At 43.8% G+C, this 11026-nt stretch overlaps 2 protein-coding genes across 3 annotated transcripts in view; both read left to right on the plus strand.

Annotated features, from left to right (window-relative positions):
- The first annotated feature begins 1341 nt into the window (after positions 1–1341).
- ndufv3 (NADH:ubiquinone oxidoreductase subunit V3) lies at positions 1342–6209 on the plus strand. 2 transcript variants are annotated; one of them, XM_010790478.1, is made up of 4 exons: positions 1342–1485; positions 2252–2384; positions 2877–4157; positions 5920–6209. In XM_010790478.1, exons 1-4 carry the CDS (start codon positions 1441–1443, stop codon positions 6069–6071), a joined length of 1611 nt encoding a protein of 536 aa, XP_010788780.1. In that variant the 5' UTR covers positions 1342–1440; the 3' UTR covers positions 6072–6209. The 2 variants fall into 2 exon arrangements, with proteins under 2 accessions (XP_010788780.1, XP_010788781.1); XM_010790479.1 differs by having other exon boundaries at positions 2880–4157.
- Positions 6210–6835: 626 nt separating this feature from the next.
- The window catches only part of LOC104962088 (homeobox protein PKNOX1), a 5192-nt gene continuing 1001 nt past the window's right edge, over positions 6836–11026 (plus strand). The window contains exons 1-4 of the mRNA XM_010790481.1: positions 6836–7933; positions 8229–8337; positions 9607–9737; positions 9977–10163. Coding sequence (XP_010788783.1) covers positions 8287–8337; positions 9607–9737; positions 9977–10163 — 369 coding nt within the window. The 5' untranslated portion in view covers positions 6836–7933; positions 8229–8286. The remainder of the gene's footprint in view (positions 7934–8228; positions 8338–9606; positions 9738–9976; positions 10164–11026) is intronic.

The raw sequence follows: 11026 nt of genomic DNA on the forward strand, positions 1-11026 counted from the left end.
TGATAGATGTTAAGGACTAACGTTTATAATAAATACATTTGTATTGATTTTAAGATCTTTTCATACAATCATACGTATTGGGATCATTTGTGTTAATGTGGACCGGAGGGAGAGGGTGACGAGCATAAGTTTCACTTTTTTATTTCAATTCCAACTTTGGTCATGAAGAATATGTTTCTCTGTTGTTCATAAAGCATAAAGCAACAGCATCAGAGCACGGTGCAGAGTCTCTAGATGAGTCCGTCGTTCTTATTAAACATCCATGTTGTAGTCCTCTGTATAGAAAACTGTAGTTTCCATAGTTTCCCCACAGCAGCAGACGCACAAAATGACGTCCGCTGGCGCACCATAAACACGTCAGATAGTGAAAGTGCAGTCGGATTCTCTAAAGTACCGCAGTCTCTTCTCCTAAATCCTTTTGAATTCTCATATCCACTATCCCTTAACCCTGTGACGTTTCACTCAGAGGTCAAGGATAGGGTTAGAATTTAGGAGCTGATTTTTGGATTATCGGAACGCAACCCGAGCTGTCCGACTTCAGGCGAGCTTTTTGAGACCTCCCCTGGCTGCGATCGGCTATTCTCGTCTACTTTCGAGGCGAGCCGCAGCTCGTCTCAAACAAGCCTACTATTTCAAGTATACTGAGGCCCATTCCCAAACCGCCCCCTACACCCTACCCCTCCGTTTGCGCGTTCACGCGGAGGGTCCGCCATATTGAGGGCTGTTCCAAACCAACGAATGAGGAGCGGTGTGGAGGGGGAGTGGGCTATCAAGCCCTCAAACAGCGAGTCTGCAGCGGTGCTGACTTGAGACCGGTCTCTACCTGACCGGAGTCACGCTGTGTGTTTCCGTCAGGAAACACGCTGTTTACAGGTAGTTCCAGCAAGCATCCACTGATAAACTGCAACCTCATGATAACCTCATATGTTTTTAACTTAGGATCATACCTAAGTGTGTATTTTATTATAAAGTTGTGTATATTTACAGACTGTTGCAAAAACTAAGAAACTTATAAACATCAGGTTTAAAACTAAAAGAGCTTTACAAAAAAGTAGCACAATTAAAGATGTTTGGAGTTTTATTTGAGCTATTAATTTACATTTTTTGTCAAAGAGATGCTGATTTGAAACCGTTGTTACATACAGTTACGGCATTTCCTGTTTCTGCCGGAGAGAGGGGAGTCCGTCCCAAAGCTTGCTGCTGTATTTACTCCCTCTCCACCTGACAGGAGGGAGCCTCGTTGAGCTGCGAGTGTGGCTACAGACGGAGTTCACTCCGTCACGGTGGGGTAGGTACGAGGGAGTGGTTTGGATTGGGCTACGTCATCGAGTGGCGCCACTCGATGACGTAGTATACTTGATATCACCCTTATCATTGTGGAAGCGGAACTGTTGGGGTTACTAACAGTTTCCGGCCGGAGCATAACATTGTGAACACAACATGGCGACCTACTTGCTGCGGTTAGGGCGACTGGGTTCCCTGAAGGTAATAATGGTTGAATGTTCTCCCAGCTGTCTGCATGTAGTCTGTTTGAATAGCACTCTGAGCAGGGTTCAGTCACAGTTACTCCGTCGCAGTGGACCCAAATACACGACTCGTCTCAGGTCTCCCTAGCACTGACCCCACGGCTTCTTGTAGCTGCAGCGGGAAAAGGGCAAAGCATTTTCTCTAACCTTAACCACACACCCGAGCTACCAGAGTCGCGTTTACCATAACTATATTATGACCGCTTCAAAATAAAACCTGTTAATAAAGCGAAAACTCGAAACTACCGGATGGAAGAGGCCATCACGGAGCTTTAACACACGCCCTTTTTCCCATCGAGAATGGAGTTGGCTACTTTTCTGTGTACACACAGTGATATGGCTACATAACTTAAAACCGCATGACATAAATAATTGCATGTCAAAACACCAAATGCTACGTTACGAATGTATATATTTTCCTGTTTATGACATTTCATGGTATTTTACATTCTGTTAAGTGTTTAATATCATGAGCGCCATCTAGGCTAGCAGCGGCTGCTAATCCTATATGTGACCTGTACGATGTGCTATACTTTTATCATGTTTAAAAGAATCTGTTGTTGGCTAAAATTACAAATACAAAACATACCCACAATACAATGATGTTACCTTTACCTTAGCTTTTTTTGGAAGAAAAACATTTGATAAAGGGTTACAGTCCGTGTTCTGTCTTTGCTGCTATTTCGATGTTAAATGCAACTGTCTGTGTGTTTGCTTTTCCGCAGTGTCTCCACCAGGAGAGCTGGTGCATCCTGAGGAGCCGCCCAGCTGCTCTGTTCTGCTCCCGGGCTGAAGGGCCCCCTCAGTCAGCAGAGAGGCCCCCACAGTCAGCTGAGAGGGGAGAGGCTGCAGGCAAGAGTAAGGCCCTATACATCTGATCATTTTAGAAATGTTGAAATTCAAGGTTTAAAGTTTTCCTGGCTCACTGCTATTTTGTACTAATTATCTTTTTCCTTTTTTTCTTTTATATTACGTACACATCTATAATTTATGATAAAGTTATTCTGATTTTAAACCTTAACGTGTAACTTGTTTTTTTTGACAGTGCAGGAAATGTACCTGTATCCATTCAATTCTGAGTAATTCACTGTTAAAATGTAATTCTTAGTAGCTTTTGATGCTGATTGTGTCTAATTTTGCGTATAAGTAGTGTACAGTACAAACCATCTTAAGTTATTGTATTTTGATATGTTAATATTGTGTTGTAATTCTTTCTTTTATTTGGACATTTCTAGGAAAGCATAAATGGGTATAGGATCAAGTGAACTTAGATTCACTGTGGAAGTCATAACAATTTACTGCAAATGTTTTCTTATTCAACCACTCCTATCCTATTTACAATTTCCTCAGCAGCAGAGGTTCAAGATGAGAGAGCAACCTTGCTAGCCTACAAGACAGCTGTGACCTTTCCAGTTAGACTTTCAGAGCCTGGAGTTTTCCTAACACAGGGTGTAGGTGCAACTGAATCTGTGGCGAGCCCCATTGCAGCTGCAGAAACAGCTGTAGCTGCTGCTCAGGTTATCATCAACACAGCAGCCTCCACTACAGACGATGCAGACGCAGTTGCCACAGCCTTCTCTGAGCCGCTTGATCCTGCAGCTGATGGATCATCATCCTCCTCATCATCCAGCGACTCGGACTCGGACTCTGACTCTGAGGACAAGAATTTAGAAAAGGCTGAAACCAAGACCTCCCTACCAGAAGTGTCGTATTCCAGTGTGCAACAAAGAGCAGAAGTCCAGGAGGTTGCATCAGATGTAAAGGGTGGCACAAATGAAGTGAAGAAGGAAGTTCCCCCAGAACCTGAAGCTACTCCTGCCTGTTCAGCAGCGGCAGCAGAAGCTGCTCAAGCTCCAGCCACCATCGAGGCACCCAGTGTTAGCTCTGAGGAGTTGGTAGACCCAGCTCCTGAGATCTGCACTGCCACCGGGGACACTATGACCAGCCCAGAAGTTTCAGCTAAAGTGGAACCCGCTCCAGAATTAATAAAAAATGACCAGGTACAAACTTCAGCCGAAGTTGTGATTGAAGCTTCAACTTCAGAAAAAGCCCAAACAGATGTTCGTGTATATGCCACAGAGCCCCCACCTGCTGAATATCCTGCAGAAGCTGCCGAAGCTCTTGTAAAAGCTACTGAAGCTGATCCTGTAGAAGCTGCTGCAGAGTCTGTAGAAACTGAAGTTGCCCCCACCGAAGTGGCTGCTGAGGCTGTAGCTGAAGTTTCTGCCCTTGTGAAGAGCACCAAGGACCTGGTGGACCCGGCCCCTGCCATAGCTCAAGCTGCCCCCGCTGAGGCTGGAGTAGAATCTTCTGCCCCTGAGGAGCTGGTGGACCCAGCTCCAGTTTTAGCTCAAGCCTCCCCTGCAGAAGCTGCAGTTGAAGACACTGAGCCTGTGCAGGGCACAGAGGAGCTGGTGGACCCGGCTGCAGTTGTAGCTGAAGCTGCCCCTGCAGGAGATGCTGCAGGGCCTGTAGAAGCTGAAGCTGCCCCCACTGAAGTGGCTGCTGAGGCTGCAGCTGGAGGTTCTGTCCCTGAGGAGAGCCCAGAAGATCTGGTGGACACAGCTCCAGTCATAGCTGAAGCTGCAGGAGAGGAGCTGCAGGCCGAGGGCCCAGTTGAAGCATCTGAGGGTACACACTACAACTCCCCAAATCTTTACTTCTCTTTCCTCTCTGTGGATCTGTGAGCCATACAGATGACATTACTTATCTCTATCTTTCACAAAACATTCAGCGTACTGTTATGTACTGCTATCAGGTGTTAACTCCCTCACATACAGTAGGTGCTGTTGCCTCCACAGATTCTTCTTTTGCTTGTTTCATCACTCTCCCAGCTAACCTCCCATGGCCGTGGCCTTCAGTTTGGCTGGTTAAGCATGGGGTGGATGCAGTGCATGTGTAGTATGCTTGCTGGGCTTTTGGTGCATTTAATTGTTACCTTTGCTTGCTTTTTTTCTAATTGAAATATAGACTTTTCTGTCTTCGACCAGCATGACTATGTTGACCACGTATAATCAAGTAGAAGTGGCTGTAGCAAACCTGTGACAATCCTTCACTTTGCTTCTACTTTCTCCCCGCCTTTTTCTGAGTCAGGAATCGACCACGTATCTTTAACCTTTTTAAGTCTTTCTCGCTTAGCCTCCCCGCAGTTGCAAAATCCATCTTCACACCCAGAGTATTTCTCTTCATATTTGACTCTCTTTGATATGTTGTTCAATTTGACGCATTCTTGTCATTTGCTCATATGAAACTTGGTTTAAAGTTCTCTGAGTTAATGGTAATGGTTACAGGTAATGATACCATTGTTTGGATTGATCGTGCCATGTAATGTTACTGCTAACAGTAATGTTAAAGTGCACATGGCCGTATTGTGTTACAGTGAAGACGTGTCCCTTACAGCAGCCGGACGAGTACAAGCTGGGATTTGATGGTGTCAGAGGAAGTGTTTCAGGAAGCAGGATTACACAGTAACAAAAACTATTAGATCAGTCATAAGAGTGCTGTATGTGGAACTGATAAGCATCCACCAACCAATGTTTTCCTAAACATTCCTGTAACTACAGCCCTTAAGTACACTTGTCTGCCAACACTTGTCTGACCAATGGTGAAACTCTCCTTCCTGGAACACCCACCTCACCTTGTCATTAATCTCACCATTTTGTAATGTCTTTCTTTTTTTTAGACTACATGAAATAGTTCTTTACCTGATTGCCTTTGCGATGTTCATGGTGTTGATTAATGAAAACATGTAAATGTGTCTTAACTGTGTTTCTCTGACCTGTGTAATATCTGTCTCACATGTTGTTTATAACTTTACAGTCACAGCCTGATTTTCCGAACAGATTTAGATGTGAAAGTAGTTTGAAGAACATTATGCACCTTTGTTTAATCCAAGACACCAAAACCTTTTCTCCCATACACTATGATTTGGACTTACTGTTGTTTCTCAATCCATTTTTATGCCAGTATCATTATTTCTCAACTTTGAGCTGGCTTGAGTCTGTTAGCACTTTACCTTCACATACTTTCCCCTCAGACATGATCCTTTCCACACCAGTGTGTCTCCACGCTGTTGGGGGTAATGCAGCCTACCACCATAGGAAATCCCCACAATAAACCACCTTTGTCTCATGTGTGAATATGTAAATGTTTCTTTAAAAAAAATCTTCTCAAATGTTTACAGAGCAAGTCACATTTTTTCCCACTCAGTAGTTTATCAGAAAAGCTAAATCAACTCCTAATAACAACTAGGATGAGGACAAAGGAGGATACCTAGTAGTATGAATATGAATAACTTTTCATTTTAATGAATGCATAAACAGCAGGAATATTTGCCAGCTCTCTATTTTCACACTCTGTTTTCTTACATGCCTTTTCTCCCCTCCTTTTGCAGAGGCTGCAGCACCTCCAGAGCCCAATGAGCCTTTTGACAACAGCACTTATAAAAACATCCAGCACCACAACTACACCCCCTTCACGTTTGCAGACCTGGATGTAGAGATGGCTAAATTCCGCCTCCCGCAGCCCTCCTCCATCAGACACTAGACGAGTTGGCTTCGCTGCAAACCTTTATATTGTTTAAAGATCATGGTGATGGTGAAGACCTTTTTATTGTGATTACCTGTCGGTTATGCATAATAATATCCTGTTAAAAATATCAATAAAGTACATACATTAAAAATATCTGTTTTGCCTGGTCTGATTCTGTTTTGTTTTTAATAAAGGAATAGGCCTATGAAGGGATAGACAAAGATCAAACGCTTTTATGCAGCTTTCCTGCCTAAGGGGGTCATTTGAATAGAGCTGAGTGTGCAAGTGGTTTATCTCTTTCTATTGTAATTATTACACATTTTCACTCCCTTAGCCTGCCTGCTTGCAAATACTGTCCCTATTATCCCAGCTATATCGATTATAACTTTTAGGAGTAAACAATCAGCTTTTGTTGTGAATATAATGAGAAATTATGCATTAAGAAATATATAGCTGGAAATACACATAAAATCTGTTCTGTAAACGGGGTCAGTGAATTGCGTTAGCAAGCAAAATACCCAGGAGGGCACAGAGGGAAAGGCAGCAGGACGTCATGTCTCCGCCCACCTTATACATATTCATGAGCCGAGCGCCCCTGCGTGCCCTTACGTGATGACGCAACGCGACAACTGCGGGTCCCGATTGCTGCAGCCGCTTGTCAGTGTGACGAAGATTGGCACTCAGGTAAGCTGTCACTCAAAATCCCTCTTTTTCCGTTCCCTATCAATCAAAAGATCTGGGCCGCACGCAAAAATGCCCCGGGGCGAGCAGTGCGGACCTAGTCAGGGCAGCGGAGGGTGTTTTTGGAAGGAAGGCAGAAGCGCTAGAGCTCCGGAAAGAATAATACAATCTGTATACAAGGGAGGGGGGGGGTAAAAAAATATGTCGGCGTTTTGGGGGCAGAGGAGGATTGTGGAAAAGCAAAGGGCGAGAGCTAGAAACGAGGCCCGACAGTCGTAACGTTAGCGCGGAGGGGAGGGGAAGGAAAGGGCAGCTGTCCCTGCTTGATTGATTGACTTGTGTGGGAAGGGTTTGACGATCAACGAGGCTAGCCTGATGTGCAGCCAATGCTTCTTAATATCATTGCAGTCGAATTAGTGTGTATTGCTTTCAAGAAATGCATTTTCATTTGAAATGTTAAATGAGCAATGCTAACGCTCTTTGAGACAACATCTTTCGTATCCATCCGCAGAGGGGTCTTTTTTTTGTACCTGCCTAGCTAGGTTAGCTTGTTTTCTTGGCAGTGATCCCCCTTGCTAAATATGGCGCGTCACATTTGGCCTCACCGTACAGTATACGAAACACGAATAAGTTAACAGTACCTGACTAACGTCAGCTGTGTCTCGGACATACGGTCCTCTTTTAGGTAACCTTTATTGTGCTCGTGAGCTAACGCCAATGTGGCGTTAACGGTACATGCTGGCCAACAAATACTGTGGAAAACAAGGCTTATTCCCGCCGAGCTGCTTAGTCTGCGAATAACACGAACGTTATAGTACATTGGGGTTAAGGTGTTAACCCAAAGGCTTTATTACACTTGTATCTCTCCTTGCCGCCACAAAGGGTGGGTAGCTAACACAGGGCTAACAGCTAAGCCCGTCGTGGTGTGTGTGTGTTTAACAGCAGTTGCAGGGTGGCCTTATAACTGCCAACTATTATTATAACAGTGCACCTAGGGTATATAGCTCAACCCTCGCTGTTTTCTGATATTGGTGTAAACAGAAATGCTTATTAATGTTGAAGCGATATATTGAAATAAATCAGTAACGTTATCCACTCATATTTAACCTCCCCTCCTTAGCGTATTTTCTGTGTGCCCCCATATTCTCTTGTTATGGCCCAACGCGTGTGCAAACATCAAAACCACATAGTTTATGGTATGACTTCTCTACATGTCCTTCAAATGCTTCACACTTTTGGGTCATATTCAGGAGTAAATATTTGATCATAGTGTCTGTTTTATGCTCACCCAAAGTTGTCTGTTATTGATTCAGCATACGTTGTTTTGTAGCATGGAAACAGTGCTTAATTTCCCCTTGATCACATAAGTGTATTTACAAAGCTAATGATAACTTAAACTCTGACTTTTTCACGGTGCATTTTTTTAAAGTTTTGCCTACACTCCAGGAATGTTTAACAGGTAGTCTAACTGAAACTATGTGTATTGTGTAGGTTGGCCACCTGTCCCTCTCTATAATGCCCAGGTGTTTGCAGCATCTGCAGTGAAGTGATGGCAGCCCAGTCGATTTCCATAGACAAGTACCCAAAGGGAGAGCAGCAGGTGGGTGACAGGGAGGCATTTGGGTTGGACCCTGAAGCCTTCACAACCTTCTACAAGTTCCTGAACTGCCCTTTTTTTTGCAAGTTTTAAAAAAAAGATAGTCAACCGCAACATTAAAAGACCGTTTCTGAAATAAAAACACCTAAATGTTTCTGACTTCAGCTGTCAGCATTGTCACTCTTTGCCCATGGATCCCCAGTTATTTGTAGTAGTGATAAGTTGAACTGGATTGTTAAACAAAGAGAAACACTTGCATGTAACACTAGAGCACAGGCGATGTTAATGCTATTACATCAGTTTTAATAATCTGCTGCCTGCTTGTCTGTCTGTCTGCAAAAAAAATCACTTTATGAGATATACTGATGATGAATAAAGCCCTATTTTTCTGACTAGTCTTTCTGTTTATGAGCTTATATAAATTGCTTACATTAAGTGCCAAATTTGGGGGTGTTGAGAGCTGAAAATGATCTATGACTAATGAGAAATGTTCCACCTCAAGCAAGTGATTATTTGTAGCTACTTTGTGCTCAATCTCATACATTGTTCATTCAGTCACATGGTATGGGATGAGAGTTATGGTCCTGGAAAAGATCCTGGGTTGCGAGTAGGCAGGCACGGGGTTGAAATGTGTGAAAATAAGAAACCTGGCTCCCACTCGATGAGTAAGCCTCTAGTGGAGGGTTTGGAGGCTACAGCCACATATTAATTTACATTAGGTGATTTGTAAATGTCTGTGTACACACAGGTTCTGGATAAGTGTAGGCTTGCATTGTAATTTGAAGGCAACACTCTGCAAGTAGTCTAGCTATAGTGTGCTCACAGAGCGATGACAAAAGACCTGAGGGCATGAATGAATGAAGACATGTTATTTTGTCGGAGATGTATGGCAGTCATTCTCAGGTCACAAGTATTACAGGGAAACAGGAATAAACTCAGTTCCGTAACTTGCATCAAAGAGTGCTGATGCAGGACTTATAACTCGTATCAACACCTCCTTCTGCATTATTAAAGACTTTTCATTGTTCTTTCAAAAGCATTTAGTGTTGTGAAAAATGCATAGCTTTTGTGGATTTCCGACCATGCCCTCATGACTTTCTAAAGGCTTCGTATTAAAACAAGGCTCAGTGTTAAGCTTTGCCTCCAGCTACTCTTGGTCTTCACATGATGTCTTTGTGTCTCTCATTCTCCGCCTCTCTTCTCACCTCTTCCCTCTGTTTCTGTTACTCTGGAGCTTTCTTTTCTCACTTCTTTGTTTCCTTTTTCCAACAGATGCAAGCTGTAGTAAAGGTAGACGGAGATTCCGAGCAGAAGTATCTTGAGGGGACGTTGGCAGAGGTGCCCAGCCCAGCCCCCACAGAGCCACAGACACCCATGGACGTGGACAAAGCCTCCATATATCGGTGTGTGTGTGTACAACACCCCGTATTCGTAAATCAGTGTACATTCCTTCACATTAGCCAGTAGGAAATATCACATGACAAGTCCTCTCCTTTGTTCATGTGACTCTAATGTACCATCTGGTATTTAATAATGTTAAGAGTGTGTTTTTGTGGTTTTCATTCATTTTAAAATGATGTGGTATCTGTCAGTATTTGTTTTCATGTACACTAAATGCCGTTTGTTTTTCCGCACCTCACAGGCACCCCCTGTTCCCTCTCTTGGCCCTGCTGTTTGAGAAGTGTGAACAGTCCACGCTCAGCTCTGATTGCATCACCTCGGCCAGCTTCGACGTGGACATTGAGAACTTTGTCCGCAATCAGGAGAAAGAGGGCAAGCCCTTCTTCAGCGAGGACCCTGAACTCGACAACTTGGTGAGAACCCTCTCTGTCAGATTTTTGGCTGCTGTTTTTCTTTTGTTTGTTTTATATCATCTTTGTGGGATTTTGGTGCCACATACCAAAATGTAACTCAAATGGTATACCTTCTTAAAGTGTTTACTGCTGGAGATGTTACAATCTCTATAAAAAAAAAAGAGCCAATTTTTGGCTCCCAGATTAGTCTTCACTAAGAAAACACTGAATGTGGTCGGGAGGGGCTTATAAGACAGTTTGAGTAAATGTTGTTGACAGACCAGGGTTGTGGTTGAATTGTCACTTTAGTTTAGGAACCTTCCTAACCTAGTGAAATGACCCGGAAGTCCCTCAGTGGCAGCCATGATAGGTGCCGTTCGAATTCTCTAGATGAGGGTTGTGGTCGGATAATCCAAAAATCAGCTCCTAACGTCTAACCCTATCTCCTATTCCTTGACCTCTGAGTGAAACGTCACGGGGTTAAGGGATAGTGGATAGGAGAATTCAAAAGGACCTAGGAGAAGAGACTGCGGTACTTAGAGAATCCGACTGCACTTTCACTATCCGACGTGTTTATGATGCGCAGAGGCGCGGGAAGGTATTTTGAGTGGGGGTGCTGAGGTGCTGGACTCAAGTGAACACTATTACGGGCACTATTGAGCACGCACAAAAGCGCGAGCACCAGGGGCGCTACAGTGAAATGTTCTACTGCAACACTCCCCACACGCAAACACACAGTACACCCGCGACTACTACAATGAAGGCTCGATAATCAGCTCACGGCATATAGGCAGGGGTAAAGTGCTATTTTTTATGAGTGGGGAGCATCCCCCCGGGAAGATTTTTTTTAAATATTTAAGTTAAAAGCATCAATCTGGTGCAGTTTGAGAGTTATTTTT

This window comes from Notothenia coriiceps, unplaced genomic scaffold (assembly GCF_000735185.1).
Source record: "Notothenia coriiceps isolate Sejong01 unplaced genomic scaffold, NC01 NC01_scaffold00034308, whole genome shotgun sequence".
NCBI classification, from domain to species: Eukaryota; Metazoa; Chordata; class Actinopteri; order Perciformes; family Nototheniidae; genus Notothenia; species Notothenia coriiceps.

What these genes read in the sequence shown, in the direction of transcription:
- ndufv3 (XM_010790478.1), top strand. Translation starts at nt 1,441, where the DNA reads ATGGCGACCTACTTGCTGCGGTTAGGGCGACTGGGTTCCCTGAAG. An exon ending in GGCGACTGGGTTCCCTGAAG is followed by an intron (nt 1,486 to 2,251) that starts GTAATAATGGTT and finishes GCTTTTCCGCAG; the next exon opens with TGTCTCCACCAGGAGAGCTG. An exon ending in GGGAGAGGCTGCAGGCAAGA is followed by an intron (nt 2,385 to 2,876) that starts GTAAGGCCCTAT and finishes CAATTTCCTCAG; the next exon opens with CAGCAGAGGTTCAAGATGAG.